This window comes from Lactuca sativa, chromosome 5, assembly GCF_002870075.4.
Source record: "Lactuca sativa cultivar Salinas chromosome 5, Lsat_Salinas_v11, whole genome shotgun sequence".
Lineage (NCBI taxonomy): Eukaryota > Viridiplantae > Streptophyta > Magnoliopsida > Asterales > Asteraceae > Lactuca > Lactuca sativa.
Window position 1 is genome coordinate 230,651,986 of NC_056627.2, and position 25,838 is coordinate 230,677,823.

The 25,838-nt window shown below is 33.5% G+C and overlaps 3 protein-coding genes across 3 annotated transcripts; 2 read left to right on the forward strand and 1 right to left on the reverse strand.

The window, feature by feature from the left end:
- The first annotated feature begins 9,028 nt into the window (after positions 1 to 9,028).
- Positions 9,029 to 11,860, forward strand: LOC111881860 (probable galactinol--sucrose galactosyltransferase 6). The gene is made up of 4 exons (XM_023878248.2): positions 9,029 to 9,237; positions 9,323 to 10,656; positions 10,770 to 10,979; positions 11,059 to 11,860. Exons 1-4 carry the CDS (start codon positions 9,067 to 9,069, stop codon positions 11,798 to 11,800), a joined length of 2,457 nt encoding a protein of 818 aa, XP_023734016.1. The 5' UTR covers positions 9,029 to 9,066; the 3' UTR covers positions 11,801 to 11,860.
- Positions 11,861 to 13,505: 1,645 nt separating this feature from the next.
- LOC111881916 (zinc finger BED domain-containing protein DAYSLEEPER-like) lies at positions 13,506 to 16,393 on the forward strand. Its single transcript, XM_023878301.3, has 2 exons — positions 13,506 to 13,846; positions 14,169 to 16,393. Exons 1-2 carry the CDS (start codon positions 13,814 to 13,816, stop codon positions 16,218 to 16,220), a joined length of 2,085 nt encoding a protein of 694 aa, XP_023734069.2. The 5' UTR covers positions 13,506 to 13,813; the 3' UTR covers positions 16,221 to 16,393.
- A 595-nt stretch (positions 16,394 to 16,988) lies between these two features.
- On the reverse strand, positions 16,989 to 23,290 carry LOC111881827 (uncharacterized). The gene is made up of 13 exons (XM_052763616.1): positions 23,222 to 23,290; positions 22,915 to 23,133; positions 22,575 to 22,716; positions 22,264 to 22,413; positions 21,604 to 21,849; positions 21,069 to 21,504; positions 20,471 to 20,980; positions 20,041 to 20,384; positions 19,181 to 19,932; positions 18,716 to 19,091; positions 17,649 to 18,593; positions 17,151 to 17,545; positions 16,989 to 17,021 (listed from the first exon to the last, which is right to left on the reverse strand). The coding sequence occupies exons 1-13, from the start codon at positions 23,288 to 23,290 to the stop codon at positions 16,989 to 16,991; spliced, it is 4,617 nt and encodes a 1,538-aa protein (XP_052619576.1).
- Between the last annotated feature and the right edge of the window lie 2,548 nt (positions 23,291 to 25,838).

The window sequence follows — 25,838 nt, forward strand, 5'->3', positions numbered from 1 at the left end:
TATTTTAGGTAATGGTAGCTCGGGGAGTCGAGAGAACAGCAGTTCAGGGATCTGCCAGCTAGCAGCGAGAGGTTATTCACAAGATTATACAGTCAACTTGTGAGGTGAGTTTTCTCCAGTAGGAGCGGATCGAAGGCACCAATGTCGGCCTGTTTACGTATGTTAGTGTATTCCGAATTTAGATCTGATGCTGGAGTCAGCCCGATGTAGTTTATATGCTTCCAGATTACGGTCCGACGCCGGCGGGGCCCAATGAAGGTTTATATGTATGTTTCCGAACTACAGTTCGATGTCGGGTGGTACCCGAGGAAGGAATGCATGTTTAGTTATACTTTTTGTCTTTGTGATACTTGTATGCGCCTGGTAGGGAGGATGAGTGTGGGCGGGTGCCCGTATCTCATCACTAGCTGAGTGTGGACGAGGTTCCATATCTCATTAGTAGTAGAGTAGGGGCGGGGCCCAAGATAGGCGGGGCCTTGAGACTAGAAGTATTAGTGTGTTTTTCTTGTTATCTACTAGCTTGATTATGATTATATGTTTGTATGTGTATAGCGGGAGGGGCCTAGAGACAGACGGGGCCTAGTAGAAACAAATCTGTATACCGAGCGGGGCTCGATGCCAGGCGGGTCCTGATGCCGGATTCGTCCGATGCTGGGCGGGGACCGATGTAGTGGGATAGGCCCAATATTTGTAGTATGTGATTATGTGTATGGTATGTGGTAGTTTGGGGAGACTCCCTAAGCTTCTTGCTTACGGTTTTCACTTTTGGTTCCAGGTACTTCCAGTTGCAAGGAGAAGAGCTCGAGATGACTGTATTGCACACACCAAGTTGTTTTAGCCTGGGATGTTTACACTGTTGTTTTGAAACTCTGATAACAATGTTTGATATATTATAACTTATGTTTTGATGAAATGGGTTAATAACTGTGGTTCTTAAATTAAAATGAAAATTTTGGACCGTATTTTTGGGATGTTTCATAATCAGGACTTAATGGACTTAGGGTTGTAGATCTTGCTTTGGGGTGAGGTCCTAATGGATAAAGTTGGAAATTGTATCCAGTAAGTCAATGAGAAGGATTAGATCAGAAGTTTGAGCCTTGATTTTGTCACACCCCCGAACCATAACGGCGGAAACGTCTGGAGGCGGGTGACGTCATTGTGCAGTATCATAACAATTATATATAATTAAAGCATAGCAAATCCAAACATCACACGTCAATATAACAAGCTTACATTGTTTTACATCGTGTTTATATTCTCAAATTTACACAAAAGAAACATCAGTAAGCAAATTTCCAAAATACAGCAAAATAATCTTCAGTCCGCGATCCATAACCTACTTATTGATTTCCTGAGAATACAAGTCGTTTGAAAAGCGTCAACATAAAATATGTTGGTGAGTTCATAAGCATGTTCGTATAAAACTTTGATGATAGTTTAGAAATCCAGAAAATCCAATATTTTCTTATCAAAATAGTTGTAGTTCTTGTTTCAAATCGAGTATAATTGCATGTATGTCTTAGTTCATTGTTTTCGAAATCGTAATAAATCACCCCCCCCCCCAGAAAATCCTATACTTTCTGATGTGTGAAAATAGTAGCTTTGGTAAAAACATAACACTTGTGTGGAAAAGTCTCATTGAGATAATTAAAACATAGTTGATTGTAAACCGAAGGTGAAATTTGTATACATACATACGTTTCTGCTATATTCTAGTGAGTCGTTATAACCATACTAATATGACGGAGTGCCTGTTATGACGTTCTTCAGGCATCGGTTTTGTTTAAGACATTTGTCACCCTAGACTGCCCGGTCTAGCTGTAGCGAACAACGAAGGTGCGGGGTGTCAACCCCATATAGATCTATACACAAATTCCCGCTCCCCCTCCAGGAGACTCTGGTTATAACTCTTACAGGACTTTGAGCGTACATTATTATGTATAAATATATGTACTGTGAAGATTTTTCTAACTAGAATACTAACCGACTTTTGAGCAAATCGTGAAAACCATTATTGACTACATAAATAATAATAGTAGTAGTCGTTTACTTGATATTTCGTTTAGTTTCGTTTCATGTCGTTTGTTAAAAATAATCCGCTTTGTATATTTATCAATCGGCCCAATATTAGCGAAGTCGAAAAAATGGCTCTTCCCTTTATAAATTACTAAGTGAGGCCCCATTTTTCGGAAGGTGTCAAGTTATGATTTGTGTAAAACTATGACTTGTGTGAAGTTATGACAACAGCTTTATGACATGCAAAATTTTCTGTCATAAAGGCTCTATTTGTATATTTTCTCGACTATCAAATATTTATAAAATACTCCCTAATATTTTTCAGAAGCATAAAGTTCCAAACTTTGAAGATCCTAGCAATAGTGTCAACTTATAAGTCTATTTCAACAACTTTTTATCTCTAGATATGGTGATATGAAATAAGGTTGGGGGGGGGGGGGGACATATCCAAAAGCCTTGGGAGGCTCTCTTCCTTGTAGACAAAGTATTCTTTATGTGGTGGTTTTTAAATATTTTTCAGATTTTCATGAGATCTGTGAAACTCACGTTCATGAAAATTTATAATAGAATAATAATATTTCAACACACACACTAAACATACAAATACATGGAATTATCCAAGGATTTAGACAAGATTTGACTTGTATTATCCCCCCAAAAAAATAAAAACTTAGAAAAAGGTGGGGTATGAAGCTCATCTTGGTTATTTGAAGAGTGATGAGGAAGTTTCCAAGCTCCAAAACTTGGAAGTTTCTTGAATCTTTAGGGGATTCTAAGAGTAAATTTTGTGTGTAAATATAATGAAATCTTAGAATAATGTGAAGAATAATTATTCAAAGAGGATAAAATACTTACAAAATAAATCTAAGAATTTTCTTTGAAGAAGATGAAACTTGAAGCTTGAGTAAGTGGAGGGCACTCTTAGGAGCTTTTTGGAAGTGAAAATGAGAAATGGAACTTGGGGTGGAAAAGGAGTTCACGTATCTAAAGGGAAGGATAAGGGTGACTTGACATTTGCATGGAGGGCTGGTGGGTAAAGCTTGTTATCCATGGATAATATGTGTTTTACTAAGTTTTGCATGAGAAATAAGAGATTTACATCACATCATAAAGTCAAACCCCTTTATTTGCCTTAGAATCTCCTTAAAAATCTTGGGTACTATTTTATATAAATATGTTTAAAATAATTAATTTTGGCATAAAATAGTGGTTTAAGGGGGTCTAAGATATGAAAAATATGAGTTTGGAGGTATTCCCGATGCCAAAATGCCTTAAAATGATGGAAAAGTCCGAAAATGCCAAAAATCTGAAATGAAGAAGCAAATTCTGGAGTCCACCTCGAAATTTCGGAGCAAGGGTGGATTTCCGAAACCATTTAGATAAGTTCCGGAGTCATTCACCAACTTCCAGAGTCACATGCGAAGTTCCGAAGCACTCCTTTTAGTTCCGGAGTCGACAGGCGGAGTCCGGAGGTGTGAAACAGGCTAGGGATTCCAAAGCGGCCTCAGGTGAGATCTTTCAGAGCCAAAAAGCTCTGAGGTGCGAGATTGTCTGGTACCAGGGCCTTCCGGAGTTTCTCACTTCCGGAGTCACTTTAGAGGTTCCGAATGGGGGGGGGGGGGTCCGAAATGGCTTAAGAAGGTTCCATTGTCTTGTTCTTTTAAGCTTTACTCCTCATTGTGAGCTGAAATTTAACTAAGGAAAGGTTACATAGGAAGCCTTGGGAGAGATTTGACATGCTTGGAGAGATTTGGGAGAGATTTCACATACTTGGAGAGATTTGGGAGAGAAAGAGATATAGTGGGAGAGATTGAGAGAGATTTTGCTGGGGGCCTTTATTAGTGTTTTTCTTCATAGTTCAAAGGCCGTAGACTTAGTTACATCCCATTTTGAGTGATATACACCCCGAAGGGTACTTAATAGTACTTTATAGAGATGTTACTTCCCTGAATCATATTAGGGTGTTAAATTTTGAACATTTGGGACTTTCAAGTGTTACTTTGCATTAGGATTTATAGTTGTACATTAGTAAACATAAAGAAATCCCTAATGTATAACACTAGTTGAGTTGACCAGATTGACTTGTTGACCTTGACTTGACTTTGACTTGACCAGAAGCTTGCCGGTTGTCACAGATTTCTAAGGATTAATCTCTTAATGAGGAATTGTGAATTCTACCAGTGCCCACGATGTGGCCAAGGAATGACCATGAAATGGTGGAGTCTTGTCTCATGATTGTTTTTTCTGGACATGCTCATGACATGGCCAAGGAGGGTCCACAACATGGTGATGTCATGCATATCGTATATTTTGTCATGTCATGCCTATGATATAGCCAAGAGACCTCCACGGTGTCGTGGCTGTTGACTTGTTTGATTGTTGACTTTTGTTGACCGTTTACCATTGAATTTTGACTAGTTTGACCTTGAGTCAAACCAAAAATCTATTTTTATGTTAGTCGATTCGCAAGATTGATCAGCGCAAGGGGTAAGAGTGTTGTTGTGTTCCTCCGGTTCTTCAATTCAGGTGAGTTTCTTACCATGTCACATATCCCATGGTATATCCTTTGCATCGTATGATAGATGTACTATTAGAGTACAAGTATGCTAGTTGACTAGGATAACTCCTTGGTATGCTTTGTAGTTTAGAACACTTGGTGTTTTGGTATGGTAGAATGGTAGGGTCTTACATATTGATCGTATGATACTGTTTTGGTATGCTAGACTAGCAGGGTCTTCCCTGTTGATCATATGATAGTGTTTTGGTATATGCTAGACTGGTAGGGTCTTGCATGCTGATCGTATAATGCTGTTTTGGTATTCTAGACTGGTAGGGTCTTGCATGTTGATCGTATGATACTATTATGGTTAGCTAGACTGGTAAAGTATTGTCTGTTGACCGTATGATATTGTTAGGAGTTATGTTTCGTTAGGGTAATTGGGGAAGGCAGGTTATCAGAATTATGTATGATTGACCAACGAAAGACTTGGTTGAGTAATGGTTAATGAAAGGGTAATTAGGGAAGGCTAGTTACCTAGGGTATGCAATATGCTAGTTTATGTTATGCATTTATGTTATATGATTATGTGGTAGTGATAGTTTTGGTTCTATGTAGTTTAAGTTGGATAGCCTGAGAACTTTTGGTCTAATGCCTAATTACAATGTCTTTGTCTGATTGTTCGCTCTTGGGTGGATCATCTGTTTGACTGTTTATATGATCCCTAATTACATATGACTTTATGTTTTAAATGAAAGGCCATGATCTAGCCCCTGGAAATGTATAGAAGACCAAGATTTTGTCCTCTAGAAATTGTATGAAAGACCAGGATCTGTCCTTGACAATTGTATGAAAGGCCATGAATCTGGCACCGACACTCGTATGTAAGACTAGGATTTGGCCCTTGGAAATGGCAAAAGAAGACCATGGTACTAAGTGACTGTAAGACTATGATTTGGCAATAACATCCACTTGGGGTTGGAATTGATCTATTATTTTATGTATGATTGCTATGTATGTTATATGCATGTTGATAGGAGATTTGGCAGGTCGATGCTAGAGAGACAAGAACTTTGTGTGGATGGATTGTATATATGATGGAATATGTGGTATACTGGGAACTCACTAAGCTTTATGCTTACAGTTATGGATAAAATATTTTACAGGTTGTTCGTGAGAAGAGATCGGCGGACTATACACATGCATCATATATTTTCTTTTCCGTGGTTTTGTAATATAACTATGATAATGTATGGTTTTAACAAACAAATGTTACTTAATGATTCCCGATATAAAGGTTTTAATTGATTAATCTATTTTGAAAATGAAAAATTTTCTTTGCAATTTTCGAAACATTACATAAATGAAAGTCTCACCGTATAACCACCATTCACTTAGATGATTAACTAATTACTTTCCATGTTTCAAATATGACCCTTCCCCATCTAATTCATGCCTAATTCATGCCGATAAAGTCCTAACTAGTCGTATGGGTCTAAGCCTAACTTCCTTAAATTGATGACCATGGCCTTCTAACCAAATTTCTAAATTTGGCTTAAATGATCATCCAATTATTAATTGTCGTTATAATTGTTACTCTAAAATTAATTCTTTTATTTTATTTATTATTATTTATTTAATTATTTAAATTATTTATTATCTCAAAGTTTTATTTTTCCATTAAAATGTTTAAAACTTTTAGGCTCTAATTCATGATGTTGCACTAATATTGAAAAATCTTCAATAGAAGCAGATCGAAGTGATGTCCATAACACATGATGGGAACAAAGTGGTTATTCCTCATATCGTAATTAGAGATGACAACGGGGGCGGGGGGGGGGGGGGGGGGGGCGGGGAACACAGGGGATCCCAATCCCCATCCTCATCCCCGAATCCTCATCCCCATCCCCATCGGGGAATATAAATAAACCCCCATCCCCACCCCCAACGGGGAAACGGGGATTTGTTTATCTCTTTTAACATGCAAACTTTTACGTAAGAAAAAACTCTATATTTCAATTTTACCAGCATAAATTTAAAAATTTTATAAAATATATAAGTACTCATAAATTGCATAAAAAATATAATTAAATTTTCTACCAAATTTAAATACATACATGAAAATCAAGTAGAAAAAATTATCAGATTGATATTTAAGGTAAAACAAATCAACCAAAGAGAAAAATATATATATACACGAGTTTAAATTAGATAAAAGAAAAAACAAAAAGTATAATTTCAACCAAATAATTACTAATGAGTTAGGTTACTTAGATAAAATTTTATATATTATAAACTATACTATAAATATACGTTCTGTATTATTTTTATATATTAATATATGTCGGGGCGGGTCTAGGGTCGGGAATTAAGGGCATCCCCATCCCCACTTTTTTTTTTTTTTTTTTTTATTTGGGTATTCTCCATCCCGTCCCCATCCCCGGTCAACCTGAGGATTCCCCAGTCAAAACGAGTGCGAGTTTTGGATTCCCCATTAGGTCTGGGGCTTTTTGCCATCCCTAATCGTAATACAATCTATGAATCAAATGGCCATTTTTTTAAAACTCTACAAGAGGCAATTACCTTTTACCATATGCTTTATAATGATAATCAACAAAAGCACGCTTCCATACATGGTCAATTATATGTAGAAGATTCTTGGGTAACAAGAAAAAAATGATTTGCCATTCTAAATGGAAATGGAGATATGCTAGATAAGACATTGAATAAAAAAAACATTTTTTTTACAAAGAAGCGTTCATTCAAATGTCAAAAAGAAGTATACATGATCTATGCATGTACTAATAGTAAGTTAGGTCTTTACAAGTTTTAAAAAAATATAAATATGAATTCCAACACATTTTAACTTTTACTCGATGATATTTTATCCACTTGATTTTATATTTCTGTACCCACAAAATACATCTAGTTGAAAGATAAAATAAGACCTCGTGTACCATCACTTTCAAAATAGAAGGAAGTTTCCTTTTTAAGGTTTTTGTTCATTAATTATTGATTAATATTAACAGTTAATAAAGATTCTAAAAACTATTAAATATTAACTATTAATATTATATTTAAATAAATTTGGAAATATATAAAAGATGCTCATAGAATTTCAGCATCCCATAATAAGTCATTTTCATCAACTATTATGATAGCACGTAACTTCAAAACGTTTAGATTTGTATTATATTATTATTATTTTAAGGAAACTCCAAAACAGTGTGCGATATGTAGACGACTTTGGATTGGAGAAACGTAGATCCAACGTGTCATTTATATCTAACCTTTTTATTATAAAAAGAAACGTAGATCCAACGTGTCATTTTTATCTAACCTTTTTATTATAATATCCATCTTACCCCCTTCTTCTTTAGTCAAGTCTCACATTGCACCTCGAATTCTTTTTTCAAGTATGCCTCCACTTTAGATAAATTTCAATCCGTACTTGGACATTCAAAATGAATTGAATTTTATAAAATTTAATGATTTGTCATGTTTGTATCTAACTTTAATATTATTTTCTTACAATACATTAAAGTTTAATGTTGAACTGTATAAAAGTTAAATATAACATATTTTAAAATTTTAAAAGTTATATTTTTTCATTTAACAATTTAATAACCATTAAACTTTATATAACATTTTGTTATGGTTGAGTTTAATAAATTGAATGTCAACTAGTCACTCAATATCATTCAACTATTCCATTAAATTATATAGTGTGAATGCTCTCATGATGTTAGTAAATATTTGAAACATCTTTTATTTTATTTATTTATTATAAAATAAAAGTTCAAATGACTCCAAGCAAACCCGAAATCAACATACAGTGTAAAGCACAAAAGGTAATATAGTAGAGATAAAATTGCTAAGTATATATCTTATATATGCACGAGGTTCAATTTTTCTTTATTTTTATAGCTTTGATATTCTAACAAAACTTATCTCATTCTTTAAGTAAATTCCCTTTCAAGTTATTTATCTTCATTGCTAGTCAATTATGATTTTATGTTTATCCTTATGATCTTCTAGTTTTCAAGATTGTTTAGTTTCAACTTTTAAGTAATAATTTATGTCTATAAAGTGTAAATCATAAACGTTTTCCACACAAAAACAGTTGAACAACTTTTTTATATGCTCATGTATGACTTCTTTAGAAACTAAATGTTAGTATTTTGGACGTAGATAATAAAAAAAACATCTTAGCATTAGTATCCATGAATACTAGATGTAAGAATGTAAAAACTAAAATTTTAAGACCTTTAGTACTTGTATACTCATGGGCACGTATAATTCTACTTATGCATTAATTTCTTGAAGATTTTTTACTCACACTTTACATATAACAAGCTAAATTAAATAGAGTTTATGGCTTTCCAAAGTCAAAGATAAAATGGAAGCACTTTATCACAAATACAAGGGCGTCAAATAACAATCCTTAGAAGTTCAAGGTTCGATACGAACATTCCCAAATCGACAAATAACAACTCAGATCCTACAAGAGAGAGAAGAAACTGCAGAAATAGAAAACCAAAAAAATTGCAGCCATGGCGATTCGATCTCTCAAGCTAATCCCTCATGACACATCTTTATCTCCCCCAATAAATACCCATCTCAACCCACCTTCTATCTCATCAATCACGTTCTTCTCTCATCTATCCTCTAAAATTACAATCAGTTCTCGAAATCGAAGAGCATTCATCTCGTCTTCATTTAAGGTACTTTTCAATTCCACAATCTCTCTTTTTTCCCCATTCGTAAAGCTGGTTTCCAAGTCGATTTTTTTTTTTCGATTGTTAACAGAACAGAGAATCAGTGTTGGATTACCCCGAAAAAAGGGATAAAACACATCAAGAACAAGCGGAAATGACAATTGGTCCAGTGGTTCAGATTTCACGGCGGAGATTGGTGGTAAAGGACCGAACCATTCTGACCGGTGTGTCGGAAAACGTGAGTATCTCATCCGCGTCGGAATCGGGTCACACAGATGGGGTTTTCCTCGGGTCGGATTTTGAAGAAGAAAGTAGTCATCACGTGGTGTCACTGGGGAAACTTCACGATGTCCGGTTCATGGCATGCTTCCGGTTCAAGCTATGGTGGATGGCCCAGAAGATGGGAAGTAAAGGGAGTGAAATCCCATCAGAAACACAGTTTCTATTAATGGAAACAATCGGAGAAACCCAAACCGAACCCATTTACATTGTTTTCTTACCCTTGATTGAAGGGTCATTTCGAGCTTGTCTCCATGGTAATTCTGGAGACGAGCTCCAGCTTTCTATCGAAAGCGGTGATTCAGACGTAAAAGGGTCTATTTTTACTCGCACGGTTTACGTGGGAGTAGGAACCGACCCTTTTAGTACAATTACAGATGCAATTAATAATGTTAAATTGCATCTAAATTCATTCAAGCAACGAAAAGACAAGAAACTCCCCGGGATTCTCGATTGGTTCGGGTGGTGCACTTGGGACGCGTTTTACCAAGACGTGACTCAAGAAGGCGTTGAGTCCGGGCTAAAAAGCTTAGCCGATGGTGGGGCCCCCGCAAAGTTTGTGATCATTGACGATGGATGGCAGTCCGTTGGATCGGACAAGAAAAAGATCGGAGAATCACAACCGTTGATGAGGCTAACCGGGATTAAAGAAAACGAAAAATTCCAATCCAAAAATAACCCGAAAATCGGGATCAAGAACATAGTCGATATCGCGAAAAACACATACGGGTTGAAATATGTGTACGTGTGGCATGCCATTGTAGGATATTGGGGTGGGGTTAGCCCTGAGGCTGGCCCGATGGAGGAATACGGGCCGGTGATGAAATCTCCAAAGGCGTCTAAACATGTTCTTGAAAATGATCCATTATGGAAAGCCGATCCGTTGGCTATACAAGGTTTGGGAGTAATGAACCCGAAAAAAGTGTTCAAATTTTACGATAATTTACATGCGTATTTAGCGAATGCCGGTGTTGATGGTGTGAAAGTTGATGTACAATCCATATTGGAGACACTTGGTACCGGTTTAGGTGGTCGGGTTGCCATAATGAGGCAATATCATCACGCGCTCGATGCATCTATCGCTCGGAATTTTCCTGATAATGGCTGCATTGATTGCATGAGTCACAACAACGATTCACTTTACTCGTAAGTGCTATATGGATAAAGTGTTGTCTGATATTGTTGTTTAAGTTGTTCTTTCTGTAGTAAAAGTAAAAACACTGATATATAGCTTACCAGATTAAGTCATGTATGTACAGATCGCAACAAACGGCTGTGGTTCGCGCTTCGGATGATTTTTACCCTCGTGACCCGGTGTCACACACGATCCACATTGCATCCGTGGCGTACAACAGCGTATTTCTTGGAGAATTTATGCAGCCTGATTGGGACATGTTCCATTCGCTTCATCCCGCAGCTGAGTACCATGCATCCGCTAGGGCCATAAGTGGTGGGCCGATATACGTGAGGTAATGAATCACAATACCATAAAAATCCCGTAAAATTTAGAAATAATCATAGCTTATTTTTAATTTTTTTTTTTGATAGTGATGCTCCCGGGAAGCACGATTTTGATTTGTTGAAAAAACTTGTTTTGCCCGATGGATCCGTGCTTCGGGCCCGATTGCCGGGTCGACCCACTAAAGATTGTCTTTTTGTTGACCCGACCCGTGATGGTGTTAGTTTGTTGAAGATATGGAACATGAATAAGTACACCGGTGTTATTGGTGTTTATAATTGTCAAGGAGCAGCGTGGGACGCCATGGAACACAAAAACATGTTCCATGAAACCAGGTCCAATCCGATAACCGGATCGGTTAGTTGTCGGGACGTGCACCTCATTGCTGAGGTTGCACTGGGTCCCGACTGGCGTGGTGACTGTGCAATGTACAGTCACCACACCGGAGATCTGATAGCTTTACCGAACAATGATGTGATTCCGGTTTCATTAAATGTTCTTGAATATGAAGTATTTACGGTTACGCCAATTAAGGTTTTGGGATTGGGGTTAGGGTTTGCTCCATTAGGGCTTATTGACATGTTTAATGGTGGTGGAGCTATTGATGATTTGAAGTATTTGATTGAAAGTGGTGGCTCTTCGGCGGTTGTTGAAATGAAGGTCAAGGGATGTGGACGGTTTGGTGCGTACTCGATGACTGAGCCAAGAAAGTGTATGGTTGGACCGAGTGAGATCGAGTTTGTATATGATTCACGGTCCGGGCTTGTGCACTTGAATTTGAGTCATATGCCTGAGGATCAGAAGTGTCACGATATTAAGATTCATTTATAAATTCATTGTATTCTTAAAATTAGAAATAAAGTGGTATACCCATATAAAGTTATTTGACAATTGATTTTGGAGCAAATGAACTACGAACTGCAATCAATTTAAAATTCATGAAATTAGCTACCACCATTGAATGTCCGACGAATCATTCGTGAAATGATAATGATCGGTGAAAAGACTTTAAACATCATTTACGGTTTTTTTAAAGAGTTACTCAAATGATCATAATAGTCGGTAGTTTATCATCACAAGATTTAACCACATTACAAAGAGTTAACCAAGTACCTGGTCGCCTATCAGGTAAGAAATTGACATGGGAGGTTTATAGTTTGAGTCGTGGAGGTTTCAATTAAAAATTGGCAATGAGAGCGTACGAAATCTATTTTAGAACTCTGGTTAACTATTATATATTGTTTTTTTATTGTTCTTGATTATGTATTTCATGTATCGGAAATAGACAAAAAAAAAAAAACAATTTAATAAAGTATAACTTACAACGTTTTGATGATTTTAGTAGATTATTAACACAAATCATTTTACACATGCATATAAAAACAATGTTATCATCAAAGTAGTTTCTCAATAGGTATGAATGTTATAATCAAAGCAGTTTATCATAGTTCGAGTCGTGGAGGTTTCAATTAAAAGTTGTCAATGGGTTTTGTGTTTTGAATGATTGAATTTGTCCTTGTTTTTTCTTGTTGGTTTTCTGATTAAATTATAATTTTGTCATGTACTTTTTGAAAAAGTGTTTGTAATAGCTATGTTTTTTTGCTTATTGGTTCGTTTTTTATCAACTATAAAAATTTCGTTAAATTTAATATCAAATTCACACAAAATACAAAAAATGATGAAAGATGGTTATTTTTTTTTTCCAAACTTGTTTTGAAGTTTAAACTGATTGTGGCCGGTTTTTGTATGAAATTTTTTCACTTGGTGACCGGTTTATATCATTGGTGGATTTAAGAGGAGGGTTTTGAGCAATGTTTTAAAAACCGGTTTTTTAGTTGAACCGGTACGATGACTGGTTCCCGGTTCGACCACTGGGTGAACCGGTTTTCTATATTTTTCATTTTTTTTTTCTATTTTCTTACACATACATACATATATAAATCATGAATTTGATTTTTCCAAGTTCAAACATTAAAAATACACATCAAATTAAGTTGTAGATGAATTCGTATACATTAAAATAACACATAACTATAAATTTTAATGTTTTACATTAATCTATATACGTGAAAAAGAAAATAAAGTATAATACTTAAACGAAATATAGTTTTAGATGAATACAAACACATAAAATTTTTTTATAACATTTACCATATGTTTTTATTTAAAGAAAACTAAATAGATTTGAAAAAAATCACCAAAGTTTATTATGTAAATGGATATTTTTTATGTGCTTTTATTCGGTTTAACCGGTTTATTTTGACCGGTTCAATCGGGTTTTTCTAAAAACCGGCCAGTTCAATCAGGTTCAGAAATCAGTATAAAACCAATGATAGTTGAACCGCTCTTTCCCCGGTTCCCAGTCCAACCGGTTCGACCGGCCGATTCAAACCAATTTTTAAAACCTTGGTTTTAAGAGGCACATACCCCTAATTGTTTAGATTTTTTTACATTAATATACGTAATTTTTCCCAAGAATTTTTTTTATGCATTAAATACCCCAACATTTTAAAAATCTGGATTCTCCAATTTAGACTCAATTTGATTTTTGACTTTGTTGATCCAAAACTATCCGGATCCGAAATAAAAAATAAAATAAAATCCGGCCTCAGCACCTCTTACGTTGCCAATTAAATGGATCGCATAAGTCCATATCCATATCCATTATAATTTTCTTTTCCTTTACAAATCTTCTTTGTTCCTTTTAGTCTTTCTTTAAATCAACAAACCCTAATTCATAGTCCAATACTCCAATTCTCAAATTCGTATCTTGGGTTCAAAACTTCAAGCCCAAAGGATTCTGGATCACGATTGCAGGCTTCATCTTGAATTTTATCGATCTTGATGATGGATGGTTCGTCGACCTCAGCCATCACGGTATATATATTTAATATACTCTCAAACACTAACCCTCTTTTAGTTTCGTATACTATTTGTTAATGTCATTCGCGATGATTCCTTTTGTTTATTACAGAACTCGTGTTTCTTGTTCATGTTTCTAATTATTTGCTGTTTGGGTTCATCGATTGATGTCAATAATCCATCTAAAATTTTCGATTATGAGGTGTCTTGATTTGTTTAGTCATATCGCTCGGATTTTCCGATTTGGATTTCTTATGAACCCAAGTTTTGATTTGTATAGAATGACCAAAAGATTAGGATAAATAAAAACTTATTTCTAAATTCCAATTCAAACCAGGACCTCATCGAGACTACACCTATGGAAAGTGACCCACCGGTCAACATACAAATGCAACCAGAATATTTTGACATACCATTGGATGATATGGACATGGACACAGAACAACCTACTAAAAGAAGAAAAAAGAAATCAACAGTTTGGGAACATTTCACAATTGTAAACGTGAGTGAAGAGATTAGAAAAGCCTGCTGTAAACACTGCAAACATTTACTATCATACGTTAATGGCCCAAAAGTTTCAGGCACCAGTCACCTCAAACGCCACGTCACCAGGTGCCTCCGTAACCAAAACCATGACTCATCGGACCGGTTGACTCCAAAGACCCCCAAGATTCCCAAGTTGGATAGACCAAAACGCCGGTACAGACGAACCACCGCTTCCACCGCCTTCAACCCCGCCACGTGCCGCCAAGAAATGGCCCGGATGATCATACTCCATGACTACCCACTTGAGATGGTGGAACATCCAGGGTTCATGGCTTTTGTTCGAAACTTAAATCCCGGTTTTGAAATTGGTAATTTTGGTAGAATTCAAGGGGATTGTGGGGCGACTTATTTGAAAGAAAAGGAAAGGATTTGGAATCTGATTGAAGGAATGCCCGGGAATATTTCTCTCACACTTGACTTATGGAACTCTTCACATACAACCGGTTACGTTTTTGTAGCCGGACAATTCATTGATAGTGACTGGAAAATGCATCGGAAGCTACTAAACGTTGTAATGGAACCGTACCCTGATTCCGATTCCGCCTTCTCCCATGCCGTTTCCGCTTGTCTTTCCGATTGGAACATCGAAGGGAAACTATTCTCCATCACTATAAACCAGCCCGTTAGTGATTCCGGCCTCGATAGTCTTCGAAATTTAATCTCTGAAAAGAACTCGAATGTCCTTAACGGTCAATTACTCCTCACAGACTGTCTGGCCCGTTCTTTAACGTTTATCGCGCATTGTGCGATAAACGCGGGCCAAGAGACTGTGAAGAAAGTTAGAGACTGCGTGAAGTATGTGAAAACATCGGAATCATTAGAAGAAAAGTTTGTTGCTTTAAAACAACAACTTCAAGTAATGAGTACTAAATCTTTATCACTTGATGATCAAACACAATGGAATACAACTTATGAAATGTTGGTTTCGGCATCGGAGTTGAAAGAAGTGTTTTCTTGTTTGGATACTTTAGAGCCCGATTACGATAAAATCCCAACTCTTGAAGATTGGAAAGTTATCGACAATCTTTGCACGTATTTAAAGCTACTTTACAATACTGCAAATCTGCTGACATCATCGAGTATACCTACGACTAATATGTTCTTTCATGAAGCATGGAAGATTCAGTTAGAGCTTGCCCGGGCCTCCACAAGTGAAGATGATGTCATTAGCAACATGACAAAACCGATTCAAGAAAATTTCGATAAATATTGGAAAAATTGTTGTTTGGTTTTAGCGATTGCAGTGGTTATGGATCCGAGGTTTAAAATGAAGCTGGTTGAATTCAGTTTTACAAAGATTTATGGAGAGAAAGCGGTTTCTTATATAAACACTGTGGATGAAGGGATTCATGAGCTTTTTTCAAAGTATGCCGGACTTCCTTTGCCACTCGCTTTACTAAATGGGGACTCCGGAATCGGTGATTCCGGAGTTGTGAAACAAGAAGATGATGCGGGTGTGGGAGGTTTAGGAAATGAGCTTGGGCTTATGGATTTTGATGTTTTTATTATGGAGAGTACGAGTCAGCAATCGAAGTCGGAATTAGATCAGTATTTGGAGGGATCGCTTTTGCCAAGGATTCATGAGTTTGATGTTATGGGGTGGTGGAAATTGAATAAGAATAAGTACCCGACTTTATCAAAGATGGCTCGTGATATTTTGATGATTCCGGTGTCGAGTGTTGGTCCGGAATCGGTGTTTCAGACGGGTGTGAAGGAAATGGACCGGTATCGGTGCGAGTTAAGTCCGGAGATGGTGGAGGCGCTTTTTTGTGCGAAAGATTGGATGCGTTGTGAAGGGGCGGAGAGTATGGAGTCGAATGTGAAGATGGAATTTCCGATTTAGTTTTGGAGTTTGATATCTGAATTTTGTTTTTTTTAATTCGATTTTGATCATTTGTAAATGATATGGAAATAAATAGGTTTGAGTAACATGAGTTGTGCTTTTTAGATTTGAATTTGTGGTTTTGCTTAGTCGATTAGAATGTTTTTTAATGGAGTGGACGAAATATTCTTGAAGGAGTACGTTAAGTTTTTCTTTTCTTGTTAATTTTCATTTCACAGTTTACATGCTTAGTTTTCGTTTGTTAATTTTCATTGATTAATGATTAGTCATCGCATATTTTTATCATTTTATAATGGAAACGATAAAAGTTGTAATATAATATTTCATATTCATTTATGTAATACTAGGTTATAACCCGTGGACACCACGGGTGAAAATTTAAATTTTTTTTTTAATTTATTTATAAACTAATTATTGAAAATTTTAAAAATAATTTCAATTAATTAATACCATAATTATTAATTTCATAATAATATAATGTTCGGTTGAAATTAAGAATTCAAAATTGTTTAAATATCCAATTAGCAATTTATATTTGTAGATATGTTAGAAAATTATCGTTTTGTATAATGCAATAAAATTTAAATAAAACAGAAAGATAAATTGATATACATAATAAAAGTATACACAGTTTTATATATTGGTAAAAAGTAATTTAACATAACATTGGATAGTTTGTTTGTTTGTTTTCTATCAGAATCTAAAATTAATAGTTTTGAATGGTTTTTTAATTTGAATTCTAGATAAAACAATATACAACTGTTCATGTTACTTGAGAAACAAACCAACATTCTGTAAAGTCTGTCATTTGCATCAATGTTATTGTTTGATATAGGTAAATTGATATAAATAACAAAATTGAACAAAGTATTTATAAATTTCTAAAAACTTCTTTATAAACAACATTGGATGTTTTATTTGATAGTCTACCATGCTCTTGTTAATTGTCATTGCAAAACATACAACCAATGGAAATTGTCTTTTTTGGAATTTGAACGGGATCTTGTTTTCAGAAGGAGTTAAAGACATTCTTGGAATAAATGTCCGGTTTCCAATATTACTTCCAGATATGATAACTGCCTCGATAACACGCTTGCCCAAAGATTTTATCTGTAGTCTAGTGCCATTGCATAAGCCATTTTTCTGATCAATGTTTCTCAATAACATAACTGGAACACCGACTTTTAAAATGAGATTATGGTTTGGCAGACCTGAGACTTTAAGACCATTTAAAACATCAGGTGAGTATAAACTTGCATCAAACTGATCATGAACAAACTCAGATTGGCAAAGCTTATCTGAGCTTAAATATTCTTTTTGCTCTCCTGGAATCAATTTTAGCAACCGATCATTTATTTCTTGGACAACTTCATTTTTAGGAGCAAGTATTGCTCTTTCTTGAAAATAACCCGAAATTGATTAATGAACCAATCGGATCACATAGATCATTAATGAGAATATCTTCTGGAATATCAACAATTGCTTCACCATCATTTGGACCACTAAGATTACCTTCTCCTATGTCCAAAAGCCAGTTTGAAAAACCCTTTATTCGATTAACAACAAATGGATCGCTTCCAACAGTTAACCTCATGTTTTTTGTTAATTTATGGACTTTGCATTGTTGCCATAAATATGAAGAACTTAAAGAAGCATTAACAATGTTTTGTCTACTGCCACCCGGAACAACAAGTAAAATTTGTCTGAAATCACCTCCAAAAACAACCACTTTACCTCCAAATGGAATACTTGAGTTTGTAGGATCGACAAATTTTAATATATCCTTCAAAGTTCGATCTAAAGCTTCAAATGCATGCTTGTGTACCATAGGCGCTTCATCCCAAATGATCAATGAGGCTTTTCTTATTAAAATTGCAAGATCACTCTTTGGATTTATTTTACAAAAAGAATCCTCGGTAAGATTGATGGGAATTATAAACCGAGAGTGTGCCGTCCTGCCTCCAGTCAATAATAATGAAGCGATCCCACTTGAAGCAACATTTAAAACAATCTCACCTTGGGATCTAATTGCTGCAGATATTGTCTTCCAAAGAAATGTCTTACCCGTTCCACCGTAACCATAAATAAAGAATACACCTCCCTTATTATTTTTAACCTTAGCCATGATATCTTGAAAAATGTTGCGTTGCTCATCGGTTAATGAAACAAAGAACCGATCAAAGTCATTTTTCAAATTTGGTATGTCATAATCTAGCTCTTCGGCTATCAAACGATTGTTTGAAGATGAAACCGAATCAAGATCAGGGTAAGGCATCCTTCTATAGTTCTTGAGACTGGAATTGTTTCGAAGTAAAATTTGTTCTATCTCAAACAAAGTCAAGTTTTTAATTTGATCTTCGTTTAGTGATAAACCTGTACGAACAACACAATATTACTTACATCATATTAAACAAGAGATTAAGTGGGACGTAAAATGTGCATATTGGAAATTTATATGATACAATTTTAATAATAATGTAATAAACATATAATACCTGGAGAGTTTAATCTCTTTTGTTGAGTATAAAGAATTCCATCTGAGAGGTATTCCCACGTGTTTTCCCACACAATCTCTGGCTTACACAAACTGGTGGACAATAACATCGTAGCAAATAAGAAACGTAAATAAAAACCAGATCCAGAAAGACTTGTTTCTTTAATTGCTTCGATGTATTCTTTGTCATCATCCAAAATGCCTAAATTATAGCATGCATCTTTAAAAGAAGAACATATTTCACCATTGACCGTGCAAATTTCTTCGAATGATTTTGGACCTTTCACTTTATTTAAAAGAATTCTTAAAAAATATGCTTCGCCAAGTTTAGGAGAAACCGAGTGAATTCTACCAATAGAACGTCCAACTTCCCTTGGCTTCCAAGTTTGAAGGTTAGGTTTCCACACAAACTTTATAGGAAATTCAACATATGTAAGTTTCCGTGCTTCTTTATTGGTTTCATTACATTCATCCAAGATATAAACATTGAAGAAGCATTTGAAGGACGGTCAAGAACATCTTCAATATCATCGTCTGCCTCATACATGACTTGTTGTTGACCAGGCAAATGAAAAGGCAGTCTAATCACAGCAGGATACCTATAATGAACATCATAGGTAAAAATACGCCATGATGCTTCACATGCAGATATATATCTACAATCATAGTATTCTTTGATTTCATTGACTGCATCGTTGTTATCAGAATCATTATTGTTGTGCACCATAGCAATAGTCGCTCTATCAGGACCCTTGTTTATATATTTAAATAAATATTTTATAGAAGATCCTTGATTGCACCATTCAACATTAATGTGTGCCTGATATCTTTTCAACAGATATTTGTTGTATGGAACAACATTTCTGTTATCTAAATGAACACCAGATTTTTCAACAAAATTTCCATCATTTCTTCTCCTATATAAAGGAAAACCATCTGAATCAAGTGAAGTATGATTACAGAATTGCTTTGGAAAGTTTTTAGAACACTTTCTGTCCACCATGCATGGGCAATTCAAATTTTCAGCTCCACATGGGCCGTGAATCATGAACTCCCTGACAAGTGAATATAATTCTCGATCTTCATCAATATTTGGAATCTCAGCAGAAATAATTGGATTGATATATTCAACTGTAGGAAGCTTGTAGTCATAATGCATAAATAGACATATATGACTATGCGACAGACCTCTTTTTTGAAATTCAATTGTGTAAACCACTGCATGAAAAAATATACAAACAAGATAGAAGTTAGCAACTAAAGAAGGTATATATATATATATATACACACACACACACAAATATATTAAAGTATAATTTTAAATACCTGCTTGAACCTTGCCAAAAATTTCATTTTGCCTTAAATCTTTAATAAATGCATCCAACTTAATCTTAAATAACCTACATAATATATTTGGTCTATCTTCTGGATGAAGTGGAGTGTCCTTAAGAAACCTTTGAACTTCTGGCCATTTTGGATTACACGTAAAGGTTATGAAAAAATCAGGATATCCATACCACTTACATAGTGACATGGCATCCAAATAGTTTTGCATCATATAACGTGCACCACCGGTAAACGAAGAAGGTAAGATCACACGTTGCCCAACGTTTGAAATATCTGTACTCCCACATGCTTGGTGATTACGCAGATTCTCATAAGACTCGCATCTAAGAATTTTTTTTGCTTACGTATGAAATATAATCGCTCACTTTCAATCATTGTATAACCATCAACTAAAAATTGTTGGAACAACCTTTTAGCATTAAGAAGTAGTGAGAACGATTGATCTTTATCTTGAATTCTGTAAGCAAAAAATTCTCTCATTGTACATATCGGGCGTTTGCTGTTACTTGAAACTGTTATACCTCTATGAAGGATGTCAACTCTATAACCATCATCTCCATATGGAAATAGTAATGGATACTGAAGAGCAAGGTAAGAAGGATGTAATTCACTGATACGTTTTAGTAATCCAAATGCGGTTTCAACAATGATGTCCCTTTTTTCAATTGAATCACAAATGTCACCAACAATTAAAGCTGCTACCTCAAAAGAAGTTGGTAAGTTATACGTCCTTCCATCTTGTTCTCTTTTTCCGATTAATCTTAACTTCAAATTAGCACCTGGATTTTCGTGAAGACTGTCTCTTACCATCCTATAAGACTTAACCAACGCATTGTTTGAATCTAACATAACCTTCAAAAATTCTATAATCTGGAGATCATATGATATTGAACTTGATGTAGAACCGCTCTTTGGTCCACTGAAAATATTATAAAAAATTATTTATTGTTAGTAAATAAATTAAAATGAATTTAATTGATTTAATAAAGTTAATTGTAAAAATTTACCTAATACTTGTTGATCTATTTGAAATCTCGTTCTCCGTATCATATATGTATAACTGATAGAATTTTGGTCTAGATCCACCTGTCGGTAGAAGACTTCCCATACTATGATAATTTTTACCACTAAGTCTAAATATGTATGGTGCGTTGCCCGTGTTGATGGATGAATCAACTTTTCCTCCCATGGATGTAAATGAAAACATTGAATTGTAACGTCGAATGTTCTTCATGAAGTGTTTGCTTTTAGAATCTATGGAGCGGTAAAGATTTTTGTAAGATGACGGTGCTTCTTTTAAAGGTGGTAGTTCAACTTTGCCGTAACCACAACATAACGAATAAGATGTATTCCCGTTTTTTTTGCCTCTAAGCGATTCATCTTTCCATAGTTTTGCATGACAAATTTGACATATGACAATCTGGTCTCCATGATCCAAGTAATCTGTTGAATCCCATAAATAAATTAAAAATAATGAATATAATTAAAAATATTAAATAAAAATATTAAATTTTCTATATTTATGATCACCTTGTGAAGTACCGCGAAAAACATCTTCAATAATATGGTCATCATTAATTTCTTCATCTAATGTCAAGTCAATCATAGGTATAGCAGATATGTGTGTAGTCTTCCTTTTTAATTGATGTTTTCCTTTTGGTAACTTGATTGATGAAGATTTTGGAGTGATGGTTGAATGACCGGTAGATGTCATGCCGATACCAAACAATGGATTATCATTGTTAATAGATAGCGGTGTTTGAATGTTATTATGAAAAATATAATTTCCTGAAAAAATAAAAATACAAATTATAACGTTAGGAATTTGTATAAATTATATAACTGGTAAACATATATTTTAGAATCTGTCTATAAAGAAATGCATACCATTTGAAATGTTAGATAAAGGAGTTCTAACATTTATGTCTGCAGACTGAGAATGAATAGATGTATGTTGATATATAAATGATTTGACTGAGTTTAGATTTTCCTTATCTGATGTAACGTTTCTGTAGTTATCTACAGATACTAAATGACTACGACGATTGTAGACATATGTTATGTAATGAAAAATAAAAAGAAATATTGTTAGTAATAAAACCAATAAAATTACTTATAAAAAACAATTAAACTTTAGAATTTAGCAATTAGATATAATTTATATAGTTAAAAAAGAATTATAAAATAAAAGAATAAAAATACCGTTATTTGATATGTAAGAAACATGTGTAATAGGTGATTTTTGATGGGTAGATGTGTTAGAATTTACTTTGGATTTTTTATTATCCAAATATAACTTTCTAATTTTTCTCCTCTCTTTAGCGTTTGTAGAAGTTGTAGTGTTAATTGAACCTGTAAAATGATAGTAAATAATTTAAGAACATTTTTTTTATATAAAATTAAATATATTATATTTTATTAAAATTTATTTATTTTTAAGATAATTATGAACAATAGATTAAATATAAATAAATAAAATATATTAAATATTTAAAACAAAGTAAGAAAATTACCGTATTGTCTAAAATGAGTAGCATGTGCAATAGATATACGTTGAGACGATTCCGCGGTATAGTTATTCTTAGATTTTTTATTATCCAAGTATAACTTTCTCTTTCTTCTTCTTTCTCTAGCATATGTAGCATCCATATTCTTCTTTGATATATAATAAAATCAATAAAGTTAACTTATAAAAATTAATAATTTTAAAATAACTATTACAAATCGAATGGTAGTTCTAAATCATAAAATAGCAAACAAATGGTAGTTCTAAATCATAATGGGTAATGAGTTATATATATATATATATATATATATATATATATATAGACTGGTAATAGACTGGTAATCAACAAACTCAAAACCAAATGTAGTTCCAGAAAAGTCATGACACTCAGTAACAACAGTGTTATTAAGAAAACTAAGTTTATGTTCCTCTTGAGTTAACCTAAAAGCACCCTTCTTTTGTGATGCAAAGCTTGGACATTTTATGTAAAATGCCAAGCCATCTTTTAAAATGTTTTTGAATCGGTAGATGTATTTTTTTAATACATTTGCTTGTATCTTGGTACCCTAAAAGAAATATAATATATAAAAATTATAATTAAATCATATTATATTTTAATGTGTAAATAATATATAATGTTAACTTGATAGATACCTGTTCATCTATCAAAATTAACTCAATAGAGAAGAGTTCAACATTGTTATAGAATGAAAAAGGTTCCATAGGTTTATCACTCTGACTTTGATAGTTGAATCATCTTTGAGTACATCTAAATCTGCAATGAAAGTAACATGTGGATGTGCCATTGATCTGCAAATAATAAAGTATGTATAAAATGTTTAGTTAGAAGGTAAAATAACAAATAACATATATAAATTGAATTAAACAACAACAATTTCCAATTTGAAGACAAAGATAGGAAGAACAGAACAAAAAATGTATGAAAAAACGGAACTATTTGTGCAATTTGATATTAAAAGAAACGAATTACAGTTTGAATAGAAAGACATGCAAAAAAGAAAACAAAGAATGTATGAAAAGATGGAAATGTGAAGTTACAAGTTAAAATAACAAATAACATATATAAAATGAAATGAAAAACAACAAATTCCAGTTTGAACACAAAGACAAAAAAAAAAGAGAATAAAAATTCAATAAAAAATGAAACTATCTGTGCAGTTTGATTTGAAAATAATTGGCTGAAATAAAAAAACAAATTAAAGATTACATATTGTATTTTACATAAATAAATTTGCTTTTATTTAAATTTAAAAAGAGGTAGAGGAGTATGATCTGAAAATAATTGTCAAGAAAAAAAATAATAACAACTTTTTAAATGGTTACTGCATTTCCTGCAAACATAGCAAGAATGAAAGTCAATTAATTGATGTAAACATAGAATTGAACATATTACGAGTTGTGAATGATTGAAACTACCGAAAAAAAGAGAACAAAGAAAGATCGAAACTACTAAAATAGATGTAGAGTTTGATGTTAAAATAAAAAAATATTTAAAAGATTGTATTACTAACCTTTTGCAAATCGGTAGAGCAGAGCAGATAAGAAACTGAAAATTGGAGGACAAACCAGTAGAAGGTTATGTGCAATTCGATAGGTATATATAAATATGCAGAGACTAATGAAACACAGATTTTATTCCTGATTTTTATGGATTTGATAGTGGGTAATTGATTTAAATTTGGAATTCGGTACAGATTTATGATTATGATCTACAAATAATTGGCAGGAAAAATAAAGGAAATTGTAGTCAACGATTTGCATTCATTTGATTCCTGAATTACAGGAGTTGATAATGTGAATTTAAAGGAGCTGATTTAAATCCACGATGCTGATTTATCGAGATTTTGACCATAAAAATAGGATTGATATGAGTTTTTATTTGCAGGTATTTGAAAATATTTGAGCTGATTTTTAGGGGTTGTTTCTCGATTTTTTGCTGATGTTTAAGGGCAGTTTCTTGAATTTTTGGTGTAAAGAATGGGCGGGAATTTGATGCATAAGAGTTCCCTGGTGAAGACACGTGTCAAATTGGAGGTGCAAAAGAGGGACACTTGGCATCCAAAGTACTCTTTTATTAAGAATAGATATGTTGACAAATTTTTTCTTAAAAAATTTCATGAGTTCAATGAAAGAGAAGGAGTCGGAAAATATATGTTTATTATAGTTCATTTTTGGGTTCTAATAATAGTATCTAAAATAGGAGGGTTTTTTTTTGAAGGTTCATGAAAACTGAAAAAGCTAGTGGAGTAGCATTAATTTTTAGATGTAAGATTTTTAGAGTTTATTCAACCCATATGTATTTTCAACCTATTGATGTTGGCATTTTTCAACAAATTGTTATTACTTATTAGACAACTCCTTTAAACAATACATAAAAGGCAATTTAGAAAAGCTATTGTATCGTCAATGAGATTTTCCTTTTAAGTTTTATTCGGGCTGGCCCAATGATTTTCTAGAACATAATAAGTTAATAATGTCTTTATGTTCGAAACAATACATATATAATCCTATTTAATAAATAAAAATCTTTTTGTCAGATGTTATATTTTTATTTATTTTGCTACATGTAATTTTATAGTTATTTTAAATTAATATTTATTCCACATGTCATTTTATGGTTTTTATTTTATTTTATTAAATTATAGATATTATTTATATTCAATAATAAATGCATATCAATAAACTTTCCTTCTAATTTTTATTTATTTATTTATCTAAATTATTTTTTAAATTTAAAAGAGAAAAAAACACTTTAATTTTTATAATTCAACATTTTCTCATTTTTATTATAAATTCATACTTTTCAAATGCTTAAAATTTTGTATTTTTTTTTTTTTTTTTTTTTTTTTTTTTTTAAATAAACTCATGTAATATATAGGTCTTACACCTAGTTTATAATACAATAGTTCGGTATATGTTATATAATTTATAATACAATACCTCAAAGCGACTTAAAACAATGTCTTTGTGTATATTCGAAGCAAAGCATCTGGTTAGAAAAACTATTAATCGGTTGACGGTCTTGAACCGATTACGATTAGGGTGTTTGACGGAAATTGGTCAAAATCAGTCAAAATCGGGCTTGACGGTCATAGGCGGAAAATATTTAAAAAATTCAAAATTTTTAATTTTCAAATATTACACCAAAAATTTAAAATTTTAAAATTTTAAGTTATAAAATTTTAAAATATTTTTTAAAATTTAAAATTTTCAAATACTTATTTTTTTTAGGATATATTAATTTTTTAAA

Bases quoted from the DNA above. Each gene is read 5' to 3' on its own strand.
- LOC111881860 (XM_023878248.2), top strand. From the start codon at position 9,067: ATGGCGATTCGATCTCTCAAGCTAATCCCTCATGACACATCTTTATCT. The intron at 9,238-9,322 runs GTACTTTTCAAT...GATTGTTAACAG, and splicing joins TCATCTCGTCTTCATTTAAG to AACAGAGAATCAGTGTTGGA. The intron at 10,980-11,058 runs GTAATGAATCAC...TTTTTTTGATAG, and splicing joins GGTGGGCCGATATACGTGAG to TGATGCTCCCGGGAAGCACG.
- LOC111881916 (XM_023878301.3), top strand. From the start codon at position 13,814: ATGATGGATGGTTCGTCGACCTCAGCCATCACG. The intron at 13,847-14,168 runs GTATATATATTT...AATTCAAACCAG, and splicing joins CGTCGACCTCAGCCATCACG to GACCTCATCGAGACTACACC.
- LOC111881827 (XM_052763616.1), bottom strand. From the start codon at position 23,290: ATGGAACCTTTTTCATTCTATAACAATGTTGAACTCTTCTCTATTGAG. The intron at 19,092-19,180 runs GTAATGAAACCA...CAAACTTGGAAG, and splicing joins TGTTTATATCTTGGATGAAT to CCAAGGGAAGTTGGACGTTC. The intron at 17,546-17,648 runs GTTCATTAATCA...AATTGATTCCAG, and splicing joins TGATCTATGTGATCCGATTG to GAGAGCAAAAAGAATATTTA.